Source organism: Oncorhynchus nerka, linkage group LG25, assembly GCF_034236695.1.
Source record: "Oncorhynchus nerka isolate Pitt River linkage group LG25, Oner_Uvic_2.0, whole genome shotgun sequence".
Lineage (NCBI taxonomy): Eukaryota > Metazoa > Chordata > Actinopteri > Salmoniformes > Salmonidae > Oncorhynchus > Oncorhynchus nerka.
This window is the reverse complement of record NC_088420.1, coordinates 22,000,959-22,028,938: the sequence shown is the minus strand read 5'-3', so window position 1 is coordinate 22,028,938 and position 27,980 is coordinate 22,000,959. Positions and strand designations below refer to the sequence as shown.

At 41.5% G+C, this 27,980-nt stretch overlaps 1 protein-coding gene and 1 long non-coding RNA gene across 3 annotated transcripts in view; one reads left to right on the top strand and one right to left on the bottom strand.

Annotated features, from left to right (window-relative positions):
• Positions 1–27,980, bottom strand: part of LOC135564511 (uncharacterized) — a 114,129-nt gene that overhangs the window by 8,458 nt on the left and 77,691 nt on the right. Inside the window, exons 1-2 of one of the 2 annotated variants that reach the window (XR_010461093.1) lie at positions 8,333–8,421; positions 3,379–3,598 (exon numbers count right to left, since the gene is read on the bottom strand). This is a non-coding gene — a long non-coding RNA (uncharacterized LOC135564511). Of the gene's footprint in view, positions 1–3,378; positions 3,599–8,332; positions 8,422–27,980 lie in introns of those variants that run through there. The other variant, XR_010461094.1, reaches the window with a different exon arrangement.
• LOC115109207 (AP-1 complex subunit mu-1) lies at positions 153–27,774 on the top strand. Its single transcript, XM_029633890.2, has 12 exons — positions 153–379; positions 7,303–7,459; positions 7,733–7,800; positions 7,991–8,121; positions 8,358–8,505; positions 8,698–8,824; positions 9,129–9,271; positions 13,914–13,985; positions 14,127–14,285; positions 14,469–14,594; positions 21,064–21,139; positions 27,131–27,774. The coding sequence occupies exons 1-12, from the start codon at positions 338–340 to the stop codon at positions 27,151–27,153; spliced, it is 1,272 nt and encodes a 423-aa protein (XP_029489750.1). The 5' UTR covers positions 153–337; the 3' UTR covers positions 27,154–27,774.

The window sequence follows — 27,980 nt, the reverse complement described above, 5'->3', positions numbered from 1 at the left end:
TATTTTTTGAGCAACGGCTCACACTTTTGAGCAACGGCTCACACTCGAGTAGAGTAGGTGGCGGTAATGCACCATAACGTTGGATGCCAACCACCGATAAACCCCACCGAAGAAGAAGAAGGCGGTGACAGCTTCCCGGAAGTGGAGCATGTAACGTTTTGTGTCTTCTGGCTTGTGAAGTGACGTGTGTACAAAACCTGGTCAATGGTAGCGAAAAACACCTAGCACCCCTAGTTGGATGCTACCATACCGCTACATATTTTTATATTGTACTGTTTAGATATTAGAAATATATTTATCACCAACTCGTAGTAAGTTACGGCGAACTAGAAGCAAAATGTCAGCAAGTGCGGTTTACGTGTTAGACCTCAAAGGCAAGGTAGGAGGACATGACAGATTTGGGTTAGCTAACGTTAGCTAGCTAGCTAAATAACAAGTGTTTCACATGTAAAATGTTTAGCTAATAATGCATTGCACGGTTTGATGGACAACTTACAATATAAAGCTAGCTAGTTTACGTTATAAGAAAAATATAGAGATTTGAATTTGAGAACTTTATGTTGACATGGGGAAAGTAGTGATGGGAAACCGAGGCTTTCTGAAGCCTTTGGGGCTTTTACCAAATTGTGCCGAAAAACGGTTAATTACGCTGAGCTTTTAATAACAATGCACGTTAGCGATGATCGTCGGTGCCAAGCGCGCCGGTTGTTAAAATGTATGAACTCACAGCGTCTGCTAAATGACTCAAATGTAAATGACATCTGCTGGTCAGCAATGAAAAGTACCGTTTGATGTTTTATACGTTTTTTCCACACTATTCATCCAATTTCAATGGTGCAAAGGTTAGTCGCTAGTCTTCGTAGCCTACAATTAGTTACCATTATATTGCAGATTCGTACCTTACATTATGCTTCCCTTTTTTTTGCTGTATATCCCTTTTTTTGCTATTAAAAAAAAAGGAATTTATGGCATTATCTAATCTCCTTAAGACAAGTAATTGTTTAAAGCTGCAATATGTACGTTTTTGGGCGACCCAACAAAAGTCGCATAGAAAAGTGAGTTATAGATCAGTCATTCTCGGTGAAAGCAAGTAAGACGAGGTAGATCTGTTCTATGTGTGCTATTTCTATGCTTCACGGTCTTAAGTTTTATTTTCATTATTTTACTTTCTGTTTTGTACCTGAGCTTCAAACAGCTGAAAATACAATATTTTTGGTTATGGAAAATATATTTCACAGCAGTTTAGATCGACCTGGCCCAAGGCTTTCGACTCTGTCAATTACTGCCAATCACCGTATTCTTATCGGCAGACTCAACAGCCTTTGTTTCTCAAATGATTGCCTCGCTTGGTTCACCAACTACTTCTCAGAGTTCAGTGTGTCAAATTGGAGGGCTTGTTGTCCGGACCTCTGGCAGTCTCTATGGGGGTACCACAGGGTTCAATTCTCGGGTTGACTCTTTTCTCTGTATATATCAACAATGTCGCTCTTGCTGCGGGTGATTCCCTGATCCACCTCTACGCAGGCGACACCATTTTGTATACATCTGGCCCTCCTTTGGACATTGTATTAACTAACCTCCAAATGAGTTTCAATGCCATACAATACTCCTTCTGTGGCCTTCAATTGCTCTTAAACGCTAGTAAAACCAAATGCATGCTTGTCAACCGTTCGCTGTCCGCACCCCCCCGCCCGACTAGCATCACTACTCTGGACGGTTCTGACTTAGAATATGTGGACAACTACAAATACCTAGGTGTCTGGTTAGACCGTAAACTCTCCTTTCAGACTCACATTAAACATCTCCAATTCCTATTTCGCAACAAAGCCTCCTTCACACACGCCGCCAAACAAAACAACGGTCATTATGGCCAAAAAGTTATATTTTTGTTTCATCAGACCAGAGGACCTTTCTCCAAAAAGTACGATCTTAGTCCCCATGTGCAGTTGCAAACCGGAGTGTGGCTTTTTTATGGTGGTTTTGGAGCAGTGGCTTCTTCCTTGCTGAGCGGCCTTTCAGGTTATGTCGATATAGGACTCGTTTTACTGTGGATATAGATACTTTTGTACCTGTTTCCTCCAGCATCTTCACAAGGTCCTTTACTGTTGTTCTGGGATTGATTTGCACTTTTCGCACCAAAGTACGTTCATCTCTAGGAGACAGAACGCAACTCCTTCCTGAGTGGTATGATGGCTGCATGGTCCCATGTTGTTTATACTTGCGTATTATTGTTTGTACAGATGAACATGGTACCTTGTTGTTTTGTTTGGAGGAAAAAGGGGAAGGCTTTGCAAGCTGAAAAACACCATCCCAACCTTGAAGCACAGAGGTGGCAGCATCATGTTGTGGGGGTGCTTTGCTGCAGGAGGGACTGATGCACTTCACAAAATAGATGGCATCATGAGGAGGAAAATTATGTGGATAAATTGAAGCAACATCTAAAGACATCAGTCAGGAACTCAAAGCTTGGTCCCAAATGGGTCTTCCAAATGGACAATGACCCCAAGCATACTTCCAAAGTTGTGACAAAATGGCTTAAGGACAACAAAGTCCAGGTATTGGAGTGGCCATCACAAAGCCCTGACCTCAATCCTATAGAAAATTTGTGGGCAGAACTGAAAAAGAGTGTGCGAGCAAGGAGGCATACAAACCTGACTCAGTAACACCAGATCTGTCAGGAGGAATGGGCCAAAACTTATTGTAGGAAGCTTGTGGAAGCCTACCCGAAACGTTTGACCCAAGTTAAACAATTTAAAAGCAATGCTACCAAATACTAATTGAGTCTATGTAAACTTCTGACCCACTGGGAATGTGATAAAAGAAAAAAAAGTTGGAATAAATAATTATCTCTACTATTATTCTGACATTCTGACATTTCACATTCTTAAAATAAATTGGTGATCCTAACTGGCCTAAAGACAGGGAATTTTTACTTGGATTAAATGTCAGGAATTGTGAAAAACTGATTTTAAATGTATTTGGTGTGTGTAAACTTCCGACTTCAACTGCATGTTATTTTTTACTCGTTATTGTTATTCAATCTGCATTGTTGGAAAAGGACCCATGAGTAAGCATTTCACTGTTCGTCTACACCTGTTGTTTACGAAGCATGTGACAAATACAATTTCAATTGATAGTACAGAATGTCACCTTTGTGGGTATTTTTATACATATCTGTTTTACCTTTTAGAAATGAAAGCACTCCATGTATCTAGTCCCCCCCCCCATTTGAAGAAGTCATAAATATTTGGACAAATTCACATATAATGTATTAAAGTAGAAAAAAAGTGTAGTATTTGTTCCCATATTCCTAGCACTCATTGACTACATCAAGCATATGACTCTACAAACTAAATAACAAATCCATCTCCGCCTCACCTCTATCATGTCTATGAGGTTGTAGAAGTACTGGGTGTTGTCGATGGTCAGTTTGCTGTGCTGGTACATGACTCGGTAGTGGATGACCTGGCTGGAGTAGCCGACACAGAGCACATAATCACCAGGGTGGCGGATGGACTCCCGCACCAGGAACAGGCCATCCTCTACAGGCCGCAGCTTGGACACCGCCTCGGGACCTGAGATCTTCCCATGGAACCAGCTGACATGGACCAAAAAATTATTAGTAGAAGCAATTAATAAAGAGACATTCCACAAAGTGTATTGCACAGGGCTAAGGATTTTGTTTTGGTCAAGTCACATGTTCAGGAAATCACCTGGCCCTAGCTATATAAAACCCTCTTAGGCCTCACTCCCCCCTATCTGAGATATTTACTGCAGCCCTCATTCTCCACATATAACAACCGTTCTGCCAGTCATATTCTGTTAAAGGTCCCCAAAGCACACACATCCCCAGGTCTCACATCTTATCAGTTTGCTGCAGCTAGTGACTGGAACAACCTGCAACAAATACTCTATACCATTTGTATTTCATTAACCTTTGACTATTGGATGTTGTTATAGGCACTTTAGTATTGCCAGTGTAACAGTATAGCTTCCGTCCCTCTCCTCGCTCCTCCCTGGGCTCAAACCAGCAATACAATGATAACAGCGCGCGCTAACTAGCCAGCCATTTCACTTCGGTTACACCAGCCTCATCTCGGGAGTTGATAGGCTTGAAGTCATAAACAGCGCAATGTTTGACGCACAACGAAGAGCTGCTGGCAAAACGCACGAAAGTGCTGTTTGAATGAATGTTTACGCGCCTGCTTCTGCCTACCGCCGCTCAGTCAGATACTTAGATACTTGTATGCTCAGTCAGTTTATACGCAACGCAGGACACGCTAGATAATATCTAGTAATATCATCAACCATGTGTAGTTAACTAGTGATTTATTTTTGATTGTTTTTTATAAGATAAGTTTAATGCTAGCTAGCAACTTACCTTGGCTTACTGCATTCACGTAAAAGGCAGTCTCCTTGTGGAGTGCAACGAGAGAGAGGCAGGTCGTTATTGCGTTGGACGAGTTAACTGTAAGGTTGCAAGATTGGATCTGAAAATCTGTCGTTCTGCCCCTGAACAAGGCAGTTAAAACTAGTTAGGGATAGGCGGGACGCAAATGTCTCAACTGGCCAATTGCCAGGGAAAATGCAGAGCGCCAGATTCAAATAAAATATTATAAAATTCAAGCTTTCATTAAATCACACATGTAGATACTCAATTAAAGCTACACTCGTTGTGAATCCATCCAACGTGTCAGATTTTAAAAATGCTTTTCGGCGAAAGCATAAGAAGCTATTATCTGATGATAGCACCAGCAGTAAACAAAGGGGTTAGCATATTTCAACCCTGCAGGCGCTACACAAAACGCTGAATTAAAATATAAAACATGCATTACCTTTGACGATATGTCCCATAAACATCACAATTGGTCCTTTTGTTCGATTAATTCCGTCCATATATATCCAAAATGTCCATTTATAAAGCGCGTTTGATCCAGAAAAAAAAACAGCTAACAAAAAACGCAACGTCACTACAAAATATTTCAAAAGTTGCTTATAAACTTAAATATTTCAAACTATTTTTGTAATACAACTTTAGTTGTTTTTAAACGTTAATAATCGATCAAATTGTAAACGGGGCAATCTGTGTTCAATACAGGATCGAAAACACACCAGCGCAACTTTTCACGTCTTGCGCAACTCTCAACAGTGTACCCAGTTCCTAGTTGGCCGACTTCTTCATTTTACACGCGAATAACCTCAACCAAATTCCAAAGACTGGTGACATCCAGTGGAAGCGGTAGGAACTGAAAACAGGTTCCTAAGAAATATCCCTTGGCAATGACAAGTCAGGGAACAGAGGCACACAAAAAAAAATTCTGAACAGTTATTCCTCTGGGTTTTGCCTGCTACATAAGTTCTGTTGTACTCAGACATGATTCAAACAGTTTTAGAAACGTCAGTGTTTTCTATCCAAATCTATGAATGATATGCATATCTTATATTCTTGGCATGAGTAGCAGGAAGTTGAAATTGGGCACGCTATTTATCCAAAAGTGAAAATTCTAGCCCCAAGACCGTTCCAAGGCCGTCATTGAAAATAAGAATGTGTTCTTAACGGACTTGCCTAGTTAAATAAAGGTATTAAAACATAATAATAATTAAAATATATAATTTTTTTTTTTTATCGACAAATTAGCGTCCAAAAATACCGATTTCCGATTGTTATGAAAACTTGAAATCGGCCCTAATTAATCGGCCATTCCGATTAATCGGTCGACCTCTAATATAGACTCTTTTTTCCCTATTGTGTTATTGACTGTACGCTTGTTTATTCCATGTGTAACTCTGTTGTTTGTGTCACACTGCTTTGCTTTATCAACTAGCTTACCTGGTTAAATAAAGGTGAAATAAAATAATTCTCTACACTTCACTTGCCTGTTTTGTCACACATACTGAAATTAGGCTAACTAACTATGGTACATTGTAAGTACGGTGACCAGTAGAGGTCTGTGCTTGAAAGCATCTTGGAATCATAGAGTTCACCATAACCACGGCGAAATCAGTGGCATCTCGCATTTTGCAACACGTTTGAAAAACCATGTGATCAAACGAATCATTGGACGTCATTGATCACGTAATAATGTTCCTTTTGAAATGATCAGATCAGTAGTGCTTTAAAAACCGTGGGAAAGTAATATTACTTAGCTAGCTACCCCACTAGCTGGACTGGTTTTGAATGAACTGTTTCATTGGATCACGTGATGCATTAAAGACAAATTCTGCATGATGATGATTATGATAATGGTGGTGGCCTTGTGAATAGTAGGCTGTATTACAAGCCTGCCGAGAGGTGTTATCATCCATGGTTGTCAAGACCACCAACAGTTTATTAGGTACACCCGTCTCCTACCGGGTCGGTACCCCCTTTGCCTCCAGAACAGCCGGAATGCTTCGGTGCATGGAAACGTTGCTCAATTGAGATTAAGGGACTTAACGTGTGCCAGGAAAACATTCCCCACACCATTACACCACTGTGATCAGCCTGTACCTTTGACACAGCCACAATGTGGCCATGGACTCATACAGCTTATGCCAAATCCTGACTCTGCCATCAGCATGACGCAACAGGAACTGTAATTCGTCGGACCACTCCTCAATTGTCCAGTGGTGATCATGTGCCCCCAAGTCGCTTTTTCATGTTTTTGCTGATAACCCTGTATGGGCCTCTGCTGCAATAGCCCGTCCGTGACAAGGATCGGCGAGTTGTGCGTTACGAGATTCCTTTCTGCACACCACTGTTGTACTGTGCCATTATTTGCCTGTTTGTGGCCTGCCTGTTAGCTTGCAGGAGTCTTGCCATTCTCCTTCAACCTCTCATCAATGAGCTGTTTTCACCCACAGGACTGCTGATGACTGGATGTTTTTTGTTTGTTGCACCATTCTAAGTAAATCCTAAACATTGTTGCGTGTAGAAAGTCCAACACGCCTGGCACCGACGATCATACTATGATCAGTCGCTTAGGTCACTCGCTTTGCCCATTCTAACGTTCAATCGAACATTAACTGAATGCCTCTGTCTATCTGCTTTTTATAGCAGTCCACGTCACTCAACGTACATGGGAGCAAACCATTTGAACGGGGTGGTGTGCCTAAAAAAACTGTCCGCTGTGTGTGATGGCTCAAATGCATAGTCCAATTATGATGACCCATGTAGATTTTTGTGTTCCATATCAAGGACACTTGACTTGCCAGTAATTCCTGTTCAGGATGTCGTCAGGAGACTCATGCCATGTAGATGTCCTAACATGATGGATAGAGAAAGTGAGAGTAACTTCCTGTTGATTTGTTTCACCTTTTCAGGTTCTGGTTTGCCGTAACTACAGAGGAGATGTGGACATGTCAGAGATCGAGCACTTTATGCCCATCCTTATGGACAGAGAGGAGGAGGGTAACTTATCCCCTATCCTGGCCCACGGAGGTGTCCGCTTCATGTGGATCAAACACAACAACCTATACCGTATCCTTACTGCCACTCACTCATCCTTTCACAAAATGTGTTTACAACTACTGCCTCAATATTCCTTTGCCTTTCCAATATTGGTGAAGGGGAGAGTGATGGTTGGTTTGAATGCTTAGGTCACATATACTACTACTCCTTTAGAGCTCACAAACGGATCACTTCCAGTAAATACCACTTTCAGTTATTTCTCAAACTGACCGCCTTTTCCAGCTCATGTGGGGCTGATAAGTAAAACAAACATCAACTTCACCTTAACATATTTTCAATCAGTTGTAGCAACGTCTAAGAAAAATGCTTGTGTCTCATTGGTCTTCTCTTTCCTCTACAAAATTATTCAGGTGAGTTGCATATTTTGGGTGATGAAAATCGTAGTCTTATTTGGCCAATTATTACCCATAGGTTATTACAGATGTTTAACTGGTTAGCTATACCACATTTCTTGTCTTTGAATTATTATATGAAGCACTGCTACCAACTTCATGAGAAAATGCAGGTGGGTAACTTTATTCAAGTCCTTTGTCTCTTCAGGTTTTCTCAGAGTATTTTAAGGAGTTGGAAGAGGAGAGTATCAGAGATAACTTTGTCATCATCTATGAGTTGATGGATGAGTTGATGGACTTTGGCTACCCCCAGACCACTGACAGCAAGATCCTTCAAGAGTGAGTATCCTCTCCAGCCCTTAATCAGTCTCCTGAACTCTGTACCAACCCATGTTTTGCTTCCATTAAACATTTTCATATTCCTCCAAGTTAAACACATGATACGTAGTGATATACATTAGTGTATGTACCATATATATATAATTTCACCCAAGCACCCAGTATGGCTGCAGACAGAGTGGTATCTGTCATTGATATCCTATCCTCTCACCCTGTTTGTCTCTGTTGGTTTTTAGGTACATCACCCAAGAGGGGCACAAGCTAGACACGGGGGGCCCGCGCCCCCCTGCAACCGTCACCAACGCAGTGTCCTGGAGGTCAGAGGGCATCAAGTACAGGAAGAACGAAGTCTTCCTGGACGTCATTGAGTCTGTTAATCTTCTGGTGAGGCGCCTTGTCATGTCGTGTTCTAACACTCCCTTCCCTCTAATACAGTCGTGCCTTGCAATGTTTATTTTTGTCTATGACAAAATCATTCAGTGTTTTATTGAAATACTATCAACTGTTTCAACTTAGGCACATTTGAGCAATTGTTGTAAAATGTCTGATACTTCTCCTTTTCTCATGTATGTGCAGGTCAGTGCGAATGGTAACGTGCTGCGCAGTGAGATCGTGGGCTCCATCAAGATGCGGGTGTTCCTGTCAGGGATGCCCGAGCTGCGTCTGGGGCTCAACGACAAAGTTCTCTTTGAGAACACTGGCCGTGAGTTCCTCTGCACTGTTTGCCACTGGATGGGTTACAGTTCAGTTAAAAGACAAATGCATGTAGATTTCAAAGCTGGTTCTGTATGGATTCTCAGCCTTAACTTTAGACACTTAGCCATCAATGCATGATTTGCAAGACAGAGTTGTTGTGCACACATCTCAAGTTAGGATTCAGCTCTTATCTCTAATCTATTTCAATTAAACATAGCTTTCATTTTTCTCAGAACTGTACATGTACCAAGTCCAATCCTCTAATGCCCTCTCCAACTCTCCATATGTTTCTATTGCTGTGCTGATCACAGGAGGGAAGAGTAAATCAGTGGAGCTGGAGGACACCAAATTCCACCAGTGTGTGCGTCTGTCTCGCTTTGAGAATGACCGCACCATTTCTTTCATTCCTCCCGATGGAGAGTTTGAGCTCATGTCCTACCGCCTCAACACACACGTATGTACTGTATCAGAGACGGGACAGTTTAATTGCATAAGATGGGCTTGTCATTATAGTTTGTTTTCTCAGACAAAGATTAAGTGTAGTCTTAGACTAATAATGGCGTTTCTCCATTGAAAGGGCTTTAATAAATATACAGTGCATTGGGTAAGTATTCAGAACCCTTGACTTTTTCCACATGTCATGTTACAGCCTTATTATAAAATGTATTAAATTATTTTTTTCCCGAATCAATCTACACACAATACCCCAAGATGACAAAGCAAAAACAAGTTAAGACATTTTTGCAAATGTATTACAAATAAAAACCAGAAATATCACATTTATTCAGACCCTTTACTCAGCAATTTGTTGAAGCACTGTTGGCAGGGATTACAGCTTTGTGTCTTCTTGGGTATGACACTACAGGCTTGGCACACCTGTATTTGGGGAGTTTCTCCCATTCTTTTCTGCAGATCCTACCTAGCTTGGTCAGGTTGGATGGGGAGCGTCGCTGCAAAGATATTTTCAGGTCTCTCCAGAGATGTTTGATCGGGTTCAAGTTACGGCTCTGGCTGGGCAACTCACGGACATTCAGAGACTTGTATTGTTTTGTCAGTGTGCTTAGGGTCATTGTCCTGTTGGAAGGTGAACCTTAGCCCCAGTCTGAGGTCTTGAGCGCAAGGATCTCTCTGTACTTTGCGCCGTTCATCAATCCCTCAATCCTGACTAGTCTCCCAGTCCCCACAGCATGCTGCTGCCATGGTCATGTGGCGTTTGGCATTCAGGGCAAAGAGTTGAATCTTGGTTTCATCAGACCAGAGAATCTTGTTTCTTACTTCCTTACTGATGTCTTGAGATGCTGCTTAAATATATCCACATAATTTTCCTGCCTCATGACGCCATCCATTTTGTGACCAGCACCAGTTCCTCCTGCAGCAAAGCACCTCTACAACATGATGCTGCCACCCCTGTGCTTCACGGTTGGGATGGTGTTCTTTGACTTACAAGCCTCACCCTTTTTCCTCCAAACATAACGATGGTCATTATGGCCAAACAGTTCTATTTTTGTTTCATCAGATCAGAGGACATTACTCCAAAAAGTACGATCTTTGTTCCCATGTGCAGTTGCAAACCGTAGTCTGGCTTTTTATGGCTGCTTTGGAGCAGTGGCTTCTTCCTTGCTGAGCAGCCTTTAAGGTTATGTCGATATAGGACTCGTTTTACTGTTGATACAGATACTTTTGTACCTGTTTCCTCCAGCATCTTCACAATGTCCTTTGCTGCTGTTCTGGGATTGATTTGCACTTTTCGCACCAAAGTACGTTCATCCCTAGGAGACAGAACGCGTTTCCTTCCTGAGCGGTATGACGGCTGTGTGGTCCCATGATGTTTATACTTGCGTACTATTGTTTGTACAGATGAATGTGGTACCTTCAGGCGTTTGGAAGTTGCTCCCAAGGATGAACCAGACTTGTGGAGGTCAACAATTATTTTTTCTGAGGTCTTGGCTGATTTCTTTTGATTTTCAAGCAAAGAGGCACTGAGTTTGAAGGTAGGCCTTGAAATACATCCACAGGTACACCTCCAATTGACTCAAATGATGTCAATTAGCCTATCAGAAGCTTCTAGAGCCATGACATAATTTTCTGGAATGTTCTAAGCTGTTTAAAGGCACAGTTAACGTAGTGTATATACTGACGCACTGGAATTGTGATACAGTGAAATAATCTGTCTGTAAACAGTTGTTGGAAAAATGACTTGTCATGCACAATATAGATTTCCTAACCAACTTGCCAAAACTATAGATTGTTAAGAAGATATTTGTGGAGTGGTTAAAAAACAAGTTTTAATGACTCCAACCTAAGTGTGTGTAAACTTCTGACCTCAACTGTACATAAAAATATTAGTCTCAAGGTCAATGGGGGTGCCACAGGGTTCAATTCTCGGGCCGACTCTTTTCTCTGTATATATCAATGAGCGTTGGACTAGTAACCGAAAGGTTGCAAGTTCGAATCCCCGAGCTGACAACGTACAAATCTGTCGTTCTGCCCCTGAACAGGCAGTTAACCCACTGTTCCTAGGCCGTCATTGAAAATAAGAATTTGTTCTTAACTGACTTGCCTAGTAAAATAAAGGTAAAATAAAAAAATAAAAATTTTGCTCTTGCTGCGGGTGATTCCCTGATCCACCTCTACGCAGACGACACCATTCTGTATACTTCCGTCCTTGGACACTGTGCTATCTTTACCCTAGTAAAACTGACTATCCTACCGATCCTCGACTTCGGTGATGTCGTCTACAAAATAGCCTCCAATACTCTACTCAGCAAACTGGATGCAGTTTATCACAGTGCCATCCGTTTTGTTACTAAAGCACCTTATACCACCCACCACTGCGACCTGTATGCTCTAGTCGGCTGGCCCTCGCTACATATTCGTCGCCAGACCCACTGGCTCCAGGTCATCTACAAGTCCATGCTAGGTAAAGCTCCGCCTTATCTCAGTTTACTGGTCACGATGGCAACACCCACCCGTAGCACGCGCACCAGCAGGTGTATCTCACGGATCATCCCTAAAGCCAACACCTCATTTGGCCGCCTTTCCTTCCAGTTCTCTGCTGCCTGTGACTGGAACGAATTGCAAAAATCGCTGAAGTTGGAGACTTTTATCTCCCTCACCAACTTCAAACATCTGCTATCTGAGCAGCTAACCGATCGCTGCAGCTGTACATAGTCTATCGGTAAATAGCCCACCCAATTTTACCTACCTCATCCCCATACTGTTTATATTTATTTACTTTTCTGCTCTTTTGCACACCAATATCTCTACCTGTACATGACCATCTGATCATTTATCACTCCAGTGTTAATCTGCAAAATTGTAATTATTCGCCTACCTCCTCATGCCTTTTGCACACAATGTATTTACTCTTTTTTTTCTTTCTACTGTGTTATTGACTTGTTTATTGTTTACTCCATGTGTAACTCTGTTGTCTGTTCACACTGCTATGCTTTATCTTGGCCAGGTCGCAGTTGCAAATGAGAACTTGTTCTCAACTAGCCTACCTGGTTAAATAAAGGTGGGGGGGAAAAAAGAGGATTGTGGATATGAGGGTTTAAGTGAGATTGCTTATAACAGTGCCACCTATAGGCCAATCAGTACAATTCTTTTTGACGAAGTTACTCATTGTATGCCATAATTTTGACCATATCAAGGACAAATAATAATCTAAGAATAACAATAGCTTCGCTGTGAACCCCTCATGATAGCTTTATTTGTATAGGTCTTTTCAATACATGTACTTCACATCATAAAATAGAGTACTTACAAAGAAACAAAGACAGGAAGGAGGAAGGAGAATGAAAAAAGATGGCCAAATAAAGTCATACATTGAAATCATATATTAAAAGCAGCTTTATAAAAATGCGTATTCAGCAGGGATTTAAAGCTACTTTGTTGGGGAACCGACCAAATTCAGAGTTAGACCTTTCATTCTCGTTGAAAGCAAGTGTACAAAGCGGTAGATCTGTTCTTTGTGCTATTTCTATGCTTCCCGTTCTGAAGTTTCGTTTTTGTGTCTTTTGGTTTTGTACACCAGCTTCAAACAGCTGAATATACCCTGAACAAAAATATAAACGCAACATGTAAAGTGTTGGTTTCATGAGCTGAATAAAAGATCCCAGATATTTTACATACATACAAAGCTTTTTTCTCCAATCTTGTGCACATTTGTTTATATCCCTGTTAGTGAGCATTTCTCCTTTGCCAAGATAATCAATCTACCCGACAGGTGTGGCATATCAACAATCTGGTTAAACAGCATTATCATTTCACAGGTGCACCTTGTGCTGGGGACAAAAGGCTGCTCTAAAATGTGCAGTTTTGTCACACAGCACAATGCCAAATTGAGGGAATATGCAATTGGCAAGCTGACTGCAGGAATGTCTACCAGAGCTGTTGCCAGATAATTGAATGTTAAATTCTCTACCATAAGCCGTCTCCAATGTTGTTTTAGAGAATTTGGCAGTACGTTCCACCGACCTCACAACCGCATACCATGTGTATGGTGGTGTGTGGGCGAGCGGTTTGCCGAGTCAACGTTGTGAACAGAGTGCCCCATGGAATGGGCAGGCATAAGCTACGGACAACAAACACAATTGCATTTTATCGATGGAAATTTGAATGCACAAAAATACTGTGACGAATACCGTTTAAAAAAAAAAAAAAGTGTTCAACAGCTGCTTATCTGCTTATTCCCAGTCATATCAAATCCATAAATTAGGGCCCAATGAATTTATTTCAATTGACTGATTTCCTCCTATAAATTAACTTAATTTTAAAATAAGTGACGTTGCATGTAGCATTTTATTTTTGTTAGTATACAATATTTTTGGGTATAGAAAATGTATTTCGCAGCAGAGTGTACTTTTTGTTGTTGCTACGATGCTGGATGCTTCTCATCTGGTGTCATCAACAAAAACAATAATACATGCGCTGGGGTGAACAGTGGCACTGTTTCGTCTTATGCAGATTTCAGCTTTAAGGTATTCATATTTTTTTATGCATATATGAGAAAGACATGTCAAAGCAGAAATGACCCTTTCGTTGTATTGTTGAGAAGTTTTTTTTTTTAAGCCTTAGAAATGTGTTGTCCCCAGGTGAAGCCCCTGATCTGGATAGAGTCGGTGATAGAGAAACACTCCCACAGCAGGATCGAGTACATGATCAAGGTAAACACCAGCACTGCAACGTTACCCAGCAGCTAAGATAACAGTGTGCTTAGGTATCAAATCAATAGTTAACCACGAAGCTATCATAAACACAATAAGCATGATCTTCTGAAATACAATATATTGATCTCACTCACTCAGGCTAAGAGTCAGTTCAAGAGGCGGTCCACAGCCAACAATGTGGAGATTCACATTCCAGTTCCCACAGACGCCGACTCGCCCAAGTTCAAGACCACGGTGGGCAGTGTCAAGTGGATCCCAGAGAACAGCGAGGTCGTCTGGTCCATTAAGTCATTCCCGGTTAGTACAACAACACACTGGACTGCATGCTAAAGTAGGCCATAGTTTCAAAGTGGGGTTCTTTGAGTGACTGAACATCATAACCACAAATACAGATCTCAAGTGTCACAACTAACCTGGATAAATGTATGTATAAAAAAACAACACCATGATCCTAACTGTTGCTCTTTCATCTTGTCCCAGGGGGGTAAGGAGTATCTGATGAGGGCTCACTTCGGTCTGCCCAGTGTAGAAGCAGAGGACAAGGAGGGGAAGCCCCCCATCAGTGTCAAGTTTGAGATCCCCTACTTCACTACTTCTGGCATCCAGGTAAGATGCCTTCCTCGCTGAAGTACCTCTTTTATCCACCAGGGGTGTCTTGTTGCTTTTAGTAGTGGGAAACGGGTAATCATTCTAACACATGATGGAGCTATTGTAACACATATGAGGTCTGGCTGTTCAAGCTGAGACCTGAGGTGTGTCTGGTTTGGTGTACTTGGTTTGCTGCTTCGGCGACTGGTGCTGTTTATGTAGTATTTTGACTACATACTGTATGACACTGTCAGTTAACACAGGGAGAACAACATCCTTTCATCACCATAGTTTGCCTGGTGGGTCTCTATCAGAGATGTTCGTCTCTCTGTCACAAAGCTACACTGGAGAGCTTAGGAGTTGACAAGTTGCTCTCTTTCTGGGAAACAGCAGAATGTGTGCACTGTATCCAGAAAGATCTGCACAGGTGCTGTATAGCCAGCATTAGGCAATTGCCCCCCAAAAGTAAAAAGAAAACGAACCACACGCACTGCTTTTAGCACTCAAAATTGTCTTGTTGCATTGAGACATTGTTTTGACAAATACTGTGACATAATGGTCAAAGCTTGTTGATGGGATGGTTAAGAGAAGAACAATTAGGAGCACAGTACAGTGTGCAGGTCTGTATTGTTGTGGGTCAATGTCATTTTCTCCCTGACAGCCCTCTGGGAGCTGTGGGTCCCCTGATAGATCCAATCAACCTCCAGATCTGCCACCAGGGAAATTACTTTGTAGCCCAGAGAATCAAAGGAAAGCCTTTTCATTGCCTCAGAGGGGGTTCTCTCGCCTCGTGTCTTTGTATGCTCTCAGGACAGCCTAAATTTGTTGGACTGGGCAAGGTGTCGAAAGCATTTCGCAGGGATATTGGCCCATGTTGACTCCAATGCTTCTCACAGTTGTGACTCATTTCTCTGAACAGGTGAAGAAAAATATCACCAAATCCACTGGGGAAACTTTACATAGGATGAAGATGCAGTACTCCGGCACCTCCGTACTACCTGTTGTTGGTGTGGGGAGGATTGGTGTGGTGGGTCCATGGGGGGCTTCAGATAATTTCATATCGAACTAGTTGTTAGAAAAACGTTTCGTCCAAATCAGATGTTAGTTTCTATATTTATTGAATATGATATGAATCCTATAAATTAAAATGGTCAATTTGCATGCAACCAATTAGTTTAATTTCTCAGATAAAATTATATTTCAACAGAATGTTACAATTACCATAATTGCATCTGTTTCTAACAACAAACAATTTCAGACCAATCTGAGATGGTGGGTGTCAATCCTCTAGTGCTTTCTGAGGTGAAACGACCCGTATCATGTTTTGCACTGGACGCAGCACATTCAATAACATCCCACACATAATTGAGAGGCAGGGGATTAAATTACACTTTGCTTGAATTTCTCTGGAAATCAGGAAGTTTTGGCACTAATGGAAAATGAGGGACTTTGTAATGAAATCAAGCGACGGAGATATTGATAGTGTCTTCCTGTTATGTTCTACCAGAGAACGGTCACTGAAAGGTTTCATCATCACTCCAAGATGCTCTCGTTAACGTAGCAACACATTGGCCTACTTAACCCCAGTAATGGAACCTTGAGGAAAGAGTTGCTTGTAAACCACAGCTCCTCAAAATAACTCACTCAACAAGAGATCAATGGAGACATCATCAGAGATGCCGCTGGAAGCTGCTATTTAGGGAGTTTGATTGAGCTACTGTGTTTTTTGGCTCTGGCTGACCCCAAGGCCGCTTCGCTGGTGTTCCAGGTCCTCTTGAATTGTGCGAACCCCTGAGCCCACCGCACGCCACCAAGGATCTCTTCTAGCATGGAGGGAATGTTTAGGCAGCTTGGACTTATGTGAAATCCATAGATTAAGGCTAAATGTAATTTATTTCAATTGACTGATTCCCTTATATGAACTCTAAGCCAGTAAAATTGTTAATTGTTTCATGTTGCGTTTATATTTTTGTTCAATCTAGTTTATCAACATTTTGAGCTAAAATTTCTGATCTGTTGTATGAGCCTATTGCTTTTTAAATGATGTTGGTTGTAGCTTAGGCCTACTGGTTGTAGGCCAATCATCTGACAACTCCCAGTCTGTTTGGCATAAGTTATTTATTTCTTGCACAGAACGACAAGCTGACCAATAGAATAGGTATACTTTTCTACTATGGAGGATAGTAGATTGACATAGGTTTGATTTTGCAGTTTGTTTCTCGTCTTGTTGGCTGAGGAAAAGTAAATTGAGATCGGAGTTCGTTAAGGACGCACACTTGCATCCTGTTCTGCTAAAATGAATTAGGCTTACTGTAGTCTGCATGTGATTTCAGTCATTCTGAGCATTGTGGGTGTACGCCCTAATCAGGTCATGCATCCAATGCATATTGGTCCGGTACATTTCTTAAATGTCCAGTAAATTAAAATGCTGCCAGTCAAGTGTCCGGCGTCACATTTTCCTAACGGAAACCCTGGTGTGTGGGCATATGTGTGCGTGCCTCTGTGTATGCTTGGCTACATGTGAGCTTATGTGTGTGACTGTGCATGCTCACTCTCTCCACGCTCCCATGTCTCTCGCACACGACCCGCGGCACCAGCAAAAAAAGAAAAGAAAGAGGAACCACATCAGCTCCTTAATTAGACAGTGTGGTATATCAGAGTGTATCAAAGTGGTGTTTAACCCCACTGCCAGCCTTGCCAGGCATACAGGCAGATGTGCATCAAGCTCAGCCATACCCCATCTGAGGTAGAAAAGGGAAGTTTAACACCAGAGTGGTTGGACTGCTGTAGAGGCAGGGGCTGCATTCTTTCTTTATAACCTGCTGATGGTAGGGGAGCCACATCAGGGCTCATCTTCCCCCTCATCGGGATAATTAGAGCTAGGTTCCCCCTCCCTTCAGACACAGTGGCGTGACCCACCAGCCCCTCAGAGATGTACTCCATATAGGCCCAGTCAACCATCAGAACAGAACACATGACCAACTGCAAGTTCTCATGTACTATAAATTGTACAATAAATACATCATAGTCCATATCATGTTTGTACTGTGTATGAAAATAAGAATTGTGTTAGGCACAGACATCATGACAGATATCCTGAAAAATAGATATTATATTCAGGTGCCCAAGAAAGTGATTGATGGATGTGCCTTTGCTGTAAGTTTTGTAAGCCACATGATCATTTGATCTTAATTTCATGTAAATAAACAGTCGTTCCTGTTTTAGGGTGGCACAGGTAACCTAGTGGTTAGATCGTTGGGCCAGTAACCGAAAGGAAGCTGGAATGAATCCCCGAGCTGACAAGGTAAAAATCTGTCGTTCTGGCCCTGAACAAGACAGTTAACCCACTGTTCCTCAGTAGGCCGTCATTGTAAATAAGAATTTGTTCTTAACTGACTTGCCTAGTTAAATAAAGGTTAATAAAATGATTTCTGTTTATTTTATTATTGGACATCTATCAGTAGGCAGTAGAGCTGTCATGTAGACCTAGTTGTTTCAAAGAAGAACTTCAAAAACAAGTTTATTGGACCCTGGTTGACAGATTCAGTGCCTATTTTAGCTTCAGCATTAATTGAAGCTATTGATTTGATCAGCATGAGGCAAAGAGCTATTGAAATGGTGAATGAACTACCAGAGCCTGGAGAAAGCACTTATTAACATATACTGTCTCTGTATTCACATTCTGTACCATCAGAGACATCCTTGAAGACTGAGGACACATTCATCCCCAAGCTAAATATGCTGTATTTCAAGAGGGTGTCCTTGAAATATGGCATATTTAGCTTGCTCCAAATCTGTCTGAAACCTTTTTTACCAACTGTGTGAAAAATGTTGCCAAATCGTGTCTGCTTTGGTCTTACAGTAGTTTATAACAACAAACATCTCAATTTGTAAGGCTCCAGACAACTTAGATATAGAGTATAGTAGGCTACACCTCGATTTAGCTGTGTTTTTATTTCAGAATCACATCAGCCAACCTTCTTACTGTCTGTGACTAACTGGTAGTGTAGGAATATGGAGCTACCAATTTCACCACAGGCCATGTAGAGTTGTAGACAGGTCAACTAATGTTGGAGATGTCAGAAGTAGAATAATGCTTTGTCCTTGTTTCACCCTGTGGGTACTATTTCTGTATCTCTGGCGGTTTCTCACTATGACTCTTGATGACTAAAACTTTAGAAACTATGAAATATTAGGGAACTTTGAATAGGCTCAGTTATGGTACCACGTTTAGGCAAGATGAGACTAAAGGTTAGGGTGATTCTTGCTGATTTAAAGTATGAATGTATCGATAAGGCCAAGAGTGTGCAAAGCTGTCATCAAGGCAAATGGTGGCTACTTTGAAGAATCTCAAATATAGAATATATTTTGATTGGTTTAACACTTATTTGCTTACTACATGATTCCATATGTTTTTTTTCATAGTGTTGATGTCTTCACTATTATTCTACAATGTAGAAAATAGTCCAAATAAAGACAAACCCTTGAATGAGTAGGTGTGTCCAAACTTTTGACCGGTACTGTACGTCATTCATAATCTTTATTGTTATGTAGGTCTATGTATGAGCTGGTAGCACAATTGAGGTTAGCTAGGGCCACTGTCAGTGATAACTACCAGGCCTTTCTGAATCGGCCTTGTAGGCTTGCTTTAACTGCTAGCACTCCTGTTCTGCCAATGACAACCACTGGACCTGACTGATGTTAGCTTTGACATGCCAGCACTGAGATCGTCCTGTTCTCACAATGAGAAGAGCCTCTACTGTCTAGACTGCAGACACACACACACACACACACACACACACACACACACACACACACAGCTCTGAGACAGTTCAGAAACTCCTCCCATATGCATATAGACCTATTCATTTTGCATTGTGTATCGGTCGTTTGATCTGCCTCAAACACCCTTTAGATCTTAAATTACACTTGGAATTGGCGTTGTGCGCAAATGGGAGGAGATTTACAGTCCAAATACAGCGCTAGTCTGACATGAATAATGTCAAGTCAGCAGACAGATTTACTTCGGTGGAGTAAATTGTGTTTGTATCCTACTAGGTTGCCTTTGCACCAGTTTATGGGAAATAGCCTTTTCATAGGGGAATGCAGCAGCCCCCTCTCTGTAGCTGTTTTGGTATTTTATTAGGATCCCCATTTAGCTGTTTCGAAAGCAGCAGCTACTCATCCTGGGGTCCACACAAAACATAATAATAATAATACCGAACAACAACTGCTCAAGGACAGAACTACATCAATTGTTTCTTTGTTGCCTTTTATGAGACAAAGCAATATTGTGTGTCTTGGAGGTAGGTTGTGCCCTAGTACTAGCAGTGTTCACACCTTTCTGAGAGGAAGATCAAATATTTAGTTTGGGTGGCTGACTGCATGCCTGTTGCATCTTCATCGGGACCACCAGACAGATCAGACTTAGAGGTGCTCATTGAGGAGCCTTTAAGGGCCTGTGATGTCCTGGCTTTCTTCATTATGGCCCAGTTATGATTGATGGTACCCTTGGTGTAAGTGTTTCACTCCCAAATGCAAAAACTATCATCTTCCCCATATGGTGTTGATAAAAATCTCAGTTTTTATGTGAAGAGAGCTGGGCTGCGGTGTGGTGTGCTGAGTCCATTTACACATTGTCAAATCTGCCTGTCAGTGTATTTCTCTGGGCTGTTATTGCAAGTGTTTTATCTTGGGGAAGATTTAAGACTTAATCCCCCCCACTCTCTGTTAGAATCTCTGAATGCCTGAAGGTGGTCCTCGTTTCAATGAGAGCCCGGCCATGTAACAATGGGGGAATATGAAGCTCAATTAATTATGAGCACCACGAAGATAAGCATATTAAAGGGATACTTCTGGATTTTGACGTGCTAGCAGTTACCATAGACTTCTAGCCATTGTGCTAACGCTAGTTGGCAATTGCGCTAACGCAAGTTAGCAACTTCCTTTTAAACTACACGCAGACATAAAAATGGTATGCACAAGTTCATCTGACTCTAGGGAAGTGGATAAAAGGCTTTATTGAACAGTTAGCCCCCTTGTGGTATGGCTCAATTTGGATTTGGTCAATTCTTGCAATATGTGTTCCCTTGGTGGATCTTATTCAATAGGTTGTAGTTTGAAGAATTGATGAAATTTCACATAGGACCGGGAAGTGCTAGTTCCCCACTTTTTGATTTAATATCGAAAATGTTCTTAACCACTTCATACCAGCTTGTTTCTGGAATGTGAGAAGTTATCATCTGCAGACATGTGTTTCAGCCAAGGCATATTTGACCTTTGTGGTTGTTGCCTGAAACGTGGCATTGTTAAAGTTAGTATTTGAGAGAATATAAACAATAAAATCATCCTGGTAAAAACAATGCAGTATCATATACAGTAAACCTGATTTTGTTCTATTCATTATAGTGTTCTTTACAACCCCCTCCCCCCACCTTCCTCACTTGAAACACGGTTTGCTCTGTGTGATGAAAGTCTTGTTTTTTAGGTGCGCTACCTGAAGATCATTGAGAAGAGTGGCTACCAGGCTCTGCCATGGGTTCGATACATCACACAGAACGGGGGTAAGGTTGAACATTCTCCACACCATGTAGTAATAATAATAAGCATTCACACTCTTCTCTCAAAGAAGACTTCATTTCAGCCCATTATACTGTAATAATGATCTCTCATTATCATACCACCCACTAAACATCTGCATGTAAAACACCCTGTCAACTACCATCAATCCTATGTGTTGAATTGTGCATGTATCTGAACAGCCATGTGGCTCTGCTCCGGTCCTCCGTGGTTCCATTGGCTCTCCTGCTCTGTTGCCCCTCACATTAAATGTCTTGGCCTTTTTATTGGTTTCAATAGTTTTAGTAATTGCAGCACTGAATGCTGCTTCTGATACCTTTTTTTCTCCCTGCCATGGACTACATCTAGGAGACTCACTGCTAGCAAGGGGTCTGTAACGCCAGTAGATTTGGTTATTTTCTCTCCCCTCTTCTACTGTACAGTACATCATGTTGTGAGGTTCTACAGTACAGTCTGCAGTCCGTCTCTCCAGGCCTCTCTTCCTGATAAGGTTATCTGTGCAGATGGTCTGAGACAGGGCCCCTCCCACCTCTGATTGGCAGGAAGGAAGTAGCCAGGCAATAGCGTTGTTCTTGGCGGCCGCTGGCCAGCTGTCATGCTGTACTACACCCCATCGAATGGCTGTCTGAATTATAAAGCAGCGCAAACCCAGCCAATCTTAATTATCTCCGATATCAACCAGAGGAAGGCATTCATCTCCACTTTACTGGGCGCTTGTTTTGATACTTTGTCAATCAGGGGGGTTGAGTCTTTTGGTCCGCGCAGTCTTTTGTCTGCTTTGTGCAAGGTCAGACTACAGGTCCTGTGTCTGTTTTTGTCTGCGTGTGTGACTTGAAGATACAGTTGAAGACTAGCCTATTTGGAATCACTGACTCGCTGATGGAATTCATGTCAATCTTTTTACTACAATAAAAGTAGATTAAACTGACAAACTGTATCTCCAGTAGAGTTGGGCGGTATCCAGGGTATGACATTCGGGTAAATTTGTCAGTGGCGGGCCGGGCCAGTACCAAGTGGCATGCAGAATTACAATAGTGGGTGATTTCATGTTTCATTTGCAGCCTGGGCAAGTACCTTTTAATAAATATATATTATAGCTAATGAATAAAATCTGATATTTATACTATTTACACCCCCCCCCCCCCATATGAAAATGTAATATTCTCCTCTTGAAATGAGCCCAATAATATATTGCAATATCTTTAGGGCGTGTACATGATCCATATTATCAGGCAGGTGTGCTACTATAGCAATAAGCATTATCACCTGAAGTCAGATGGATGTAGCATGGTGATTACATGGCTGAAGAATGGGGTTGCTCTTCTGCATTGTTAACCACAATACGCTATTCATTAGCTAGGCCACACTCTAAATATCACCTTGTTGCTTGCTAAATGTTCTAAAAAAAACTCCCAATGTCACTAATCATGTGATTTTGAGTGTTTTATAAATACTGTGTAATTGTTTGCATTTTCCAGTGAATATAGGCCTACCGTTTATGCATTCAATTGGCCGACGCGCTTCCCGCTGGTACTTTTTTCTGTCATGCCAGACACCTCGTTTGTAAAACACTGCCAATTGCGGTAAAGATGGAGTTGAAAAATGAATCCTACAGCGCTGAAAAGCCGTGGTCAGGCTCTTTTCAATAATTGCAATCAAAACGGTTGTCTTTCTGAGATTTATAACTGCAATGTTGTGCAGTGACTGGGCTTATTAGAACATATTATTTTCCACTCAGCGATCAGCTGTGTGAGGAGTTGTGAGCTTTTGCCACCCAACAATGGATATTCAGCTGATAAACGACATAGCTAATTAATAGCTTTAGAAATTAATCTGTTATTAAACAATTATATAAACTTGACAATCAAGCAGTTCAATAGTGTAGGCCTACATAAACCTTTCTTTGCTAATGACATCGCTGTGCACGATGTTGTCTGATATGAAAAAAGCAGCTGGAGGACTTTTTATTCTGTGATTGTGTGGATTCCATGTGCCGATGTTCTGAATTGGGCTTCCCGCCTCCGCTGAGATGTGTCCGCACGTGTATCCAGGACGTAGCCTACTGGGGCGGGGCTCACTCGAGACAGAGAGGGAAGGCTTCCTCCGCTTGGAAACCGAATGCTGATTTAATAAATAACGTGAAGTGTCAGATGTCTTGAAGATTAAGGAATAAATACAAATATTCATTATTTTCTGTTTTGGAGTTTGAAAATGTACTGGCTCAAGCGGCCATATGAAAGCTTCATTAACTTGCCCAGGTGAGCTCGGCAGAGGTTGCTGGGCCTCGGGCAGCCCTGAATGTCGAGCTCTGCCTTCATACCATTCCTGTACCATAACGGGATGTATAGTATTACCAGCAGTGCACACAAGGGCTGCATTTTTTTTTTTCAAACATAAAAAAAACATTAATTTGTGGTACAAAACAAAATTAGGAAGCAGAGATTTATTGTCTCTGCTGTAAACAACAAGCTTGATCTTGCAAGTTAGCAAACCAAATGCATCGCTGGAGCCCTGAGATGGAGATATTTTATTTGGCACATCTTACATAGTTAAGTTATAAGCAGTGGCATAGCATGCCCCCCTGAGCTTTAGGGCACCTCAAACCCCCCCAAAAATAAAGCGTTGCCAGCAGTTCAAAATAGCCAGGTGTATATGGTATACCGCCCAAGCGGTATACTTACGAGCCCCTAACCGACAGTGCAGTTTAAAAAAATATGGATAAACGTAACAAGTAATTAAAGAGGAGCAGTAAAAAAATATATATATGTACGGAGGGGTGCCGGTACAGAGTCAATGTGCGGGGGCACCGGTTAGTTGAGGTAGTATGTACATGTCGGTAGAGTTAAAGTGACTATGCATAGATGACAACAGAGATTGGCAGTGGTGGAGAGGGGGCAATGCAAATAGTCCGTGTTGCCATTTGATTGGCTGTTCAGGAATCTTATGGCTTGGGGTTAGAAGCTGTTTAGAAGCCTCTTGGACCTGGACTTGGCACTCCGGTACTGCTTGCTGTGCGGTAGCAGAGAGAACAGTCTATGACTCGGGTGGCTGGAGTCTGAAGTCTTAAAGTATGGGTGATAGATTTCATACTGGAGAGGTTAGACCTTAACTGTGAGTGGATCGCTGAATACCTACAGTAGATGTACTGTGCATATACACAGATAAAACATATATATATTTAAGAATGTTGCCAGCATACTGCACTGTTGTATCTCACCAAAAGGAAAGTTCTAGCCACCCTTTTCCATACTAAGCATCTGTATTTGTGTGGCGTATTCCATTTGTTCCACTTAGAGTTCAAAGAATACTAGAGCTTTTGCTTGTTCCTAATTAATACAAAATCCAACTTTATTGTTCATCAAACCTGTTATTAACTTAATGTGTTTATGTAAGCTGTCACGCCAATCAAGCAACACAGGAGATCACTGATGTGTAATTATAAACTATGTGTGAAGGTGTTTGTAATTAACTGGGAAGATGAGACATCTCTGGGCAGTGCCAAGTTTTAAGTCCACATTCACCCCCAACGGCCCAACTGAATACAAGCCAACGCCACCTGATCTGAGTACTTGCATCATCTTGATGAGCTCTGGATTTTAGTTGCCACACTGGGCACCCGTTTCCAGACGGTTTCCTTGCCAGTGTCCACCGCAGACTGCTACCACACAACCGTTTTATTTTATTTTGTTCAAGAAAGTGATGCAGCCTTAACTGACAGATGATTCAGTCTGAGATGTATTCATTTTAAAGAGCAAATGTAGTTTGACATCCTTAATATTAAGCGTGGCACCCTGTGGTTTTATTAATCTCATTCATTAACATTTACAACGTCACGGGAAAGAAGTGAATCATTATTGACCTATGCCCAGCCTATATGACATATCACTCTGTTATCAAACAATGAAAGACGAAGTACTTCAAATCCACCTTTCATATCACTTTTAAAAAGGAGCAGTGTTATTTTATGGGGAAGTGATACACTTCACTGTACAGCAGTGGCCCTAAGTCAACTAGAGGCCCTGATCTCTTTGGTGTTTTCTTCAGGCTGATTGAAAATCCTTGTCAGATTTGCAGTGGCCTGGGGGCCTTGATGTGGCCTTAGGTTCTGATTGGCATGCTGATGGCGGTTGCTGTGGGGTCACAGGTCTGTGGTTTAGCTTCACCCCTGCACCGACAAGCACTCTGTTGTGGACGACAGCGTGCGAATGGCACATCATCTGCGTGTCCCTGTGTGAGTGTCGAATGGCCAGGAGCCTGAGTCAGCAAAGCCACGCACTGTCTCCATCTCCACAAGAAAAACTGTGTGTGCGTACGTTTTTGGGGAGAGGGGCTCATAGGACAAAATTAGAGATCTCCCATGAGCAGGCAGTAAAGGCCTGTAAACACAGCCTATCAATTACCACAGCCAAAGTAGTCCTAGACTTAATCTGTCTTATTCTACCCCTTTTCATGTTCTCTCTCAAACGACATCGGGAACCAGCATGTGTTTGATGGTTACGAAGGGGGGAAACCAGTCGAACCATTGTCTAGCCCGTGGCATGTGCTTGCTACAATTTAAAAATAGTTCATTCATCTGAGTCTGTTATTTAGACTGATGTGAAGACTGGGTAAGAGTTCTGTTAAAAGTATCAAATTTTTTAAGAAATGTCATATTACAGAGTAGTAGTATTTTGAAGTTTATTAGTTGTTAAATGTTTAAAAACGGTGAAAAGGTCTTCTGTTTTATGCACATGAAGAAAGTATTTCAAACTAACAATATGAATCCCAACATTTAGAAAGCGAACCGTTGAGTTTCACTAGAAGTAAACATGTTGTGAAATTTAAAGCGTGTGTGGCAGGGACTTGTGGGCGTCTGTGTTAGACTCTTCATAACTACTGAATTTGGCACAGAATTTCTCCAACCACCGTCACAAATAAATTACAAATATGTCAGTAGTGTGTTTCAAAGTCGACTCACGTCACGTAACAATACTATTGGGCTCCATGCACTATTGTTCCAAGTGCCCTTGGTTCCCCTAGCAACCACATAAACACTGTTCCACCTTAACCTTTGCACTTAATTGCTCTTAAAGCAGATACGGTTCAAGGCAAATTAAAACCAGATACGCTGGGCTTGGGGGGCAAACCATTTCATCACTCCACGTCTAACGTTCCACACAACACACTGTTTCCATAACTGTTAAAAAAAAATGTTATTACATACATTGATGCTGTTTCTTAGGCTAAAGAGTGATTTTGGAGAGGTTTCTACTAACAGACTGATCTCGTTAAATCCGGCCCATGCTGCTTGCTTTCCCACGTTGTGACGTGTAAGAGGACACACAAAGTCCACAAACCTAGAGAAGTACACAAGCCAGTGTGTGGGTGGATGGGGGGGTGTGTGTGGGGGAGTGTGGATGTCATGCTCACCTCTACTCAAAACTCTGAGATTCCTGAACAGATAAGCAGTCAGAACTTGGCCTGAGCAGAGAAACCAAACTCGACACAGCTGTGTGCTTCCCATTGTAAATCTGTGTATTTAAGATGTTTGTTTACAACTCGTACTGCCAAGCAAAGCACCAGGGAAACTTAACTCAACATCTCCTTACTTACACACAATCTTTGGTCTTAGGGAACCAAAATAAGGAAACTTATCCTTGAGCTGGTTCTGCTGGTTGAATCAGTTGTCTCATACGTACTTGTCCTCTGTTAGTTTTACAGTGGGTGGAGCCAGCTCCCAAGAGACACATCCGGTTTTCTTTTGTTTGGCTCTAGGAATAATATTGAAACACTAATTCATTTTGATGAATTATTTTCCATTGTGAGTGTTTGAGGTTAAGGTGGAAGGGTAGGGTAGGAAAACGGCTTCTCTAAGCATTAGCTTTTATGGCCAAACGGATTTATTACATATCCGTCAATATCCATGTATGACTGTGTGCTAAATTGATGTTACTGATTAGATCACTAATGATATTGGTTTCCATTTTCTTTTCTAGATTACCAGCTCCGAACCCAATAGAAACTGCAGCAGGAAAGGCGCATATTTCTATGGATGGAACATTGTTGGTCACGGATGTGTAATTACCTTTAGTCCTTTGTCATGGACATTTGTTGTAAATTGACTTCATTTGTTTTCTTTTCAAGTTTGAAGTTTGTTTCATGTTTAGTGCCATAATACAGAAATTATATTCCTCTGAAAATTCTAAATATACGTTTTTATTTGGTTACAGTTGTGCTCTAAAAGTAGTGAGATGTATGATATTTCTATAGTAGGTCAGTTGCAAATAATGAATACAATTGTTGATACTCACCTCTTTTCCATCTAAATCACCTGCTTGCAATGTGGTCATATATTTTAAAGGTCAATTTCAGGTGTTACAAGTTGAGTGTGACCAAGAACCAGTGAAGTGTTATAAGAAGTTTAATGTGAATTTACACACAGCGTTCTTCATTTGTCGGTTTTCCTGATTACTTAGTGATAGCCTGATGCAAGGCTGAAAAAGATCTATATGGTCTGGTCCGGAATCATCGGACATCAGTCTGTATGGCTGTTATGATGAGAATGAGGTGCATTGGTACATTTGTGCAGATCGAAGTGAGCACTTAAAATGGTCAAACTATAATAAAACATTTGCCACAAGTTTTTATTGCAGTTCCTTTAGGCCACCATTACCTCTGTGAATAATCAAATCCTAAATGTTTATTGGGATGTATTAAGTTCCTAATTAGCTGTTGATACATTTTTATATTTTTCTCATTTTCATCTCTTGATTTATCCTCACATTATTCAGTGGAATACAACATGCTCAATGGAAGGCAACATTTTTATAAACCGTTCTGAATGAA

What these genes read in the sequence shown, in the direction of transcription:
- LOC115109207 (XM_029633890.2), top strand. Translation starts at nt 338, where the DNA reads ATGTCAGCAAGTGCGGTTTACGTGTTAGACCTCAAAGGCAAG. An exon ending in GACAGCAAGATCCTTCAAGA is followed by an intron (nt 8,122 to 8,357) that starts GTGAGTATCCTC and finishes GTTGGTTTTTAG; the next exon opens with GTACATCACCCAAGAGGGGC. An exon ending in TTGAGTCTGTTAATCTTCTG is followed by an intron (nt 8,506 to 8,697) that starts GTGAGGCGCCTT and finishes ATGTATGTGCAG; the next exon opens with GTCAGTGCGAATGGTAACGT.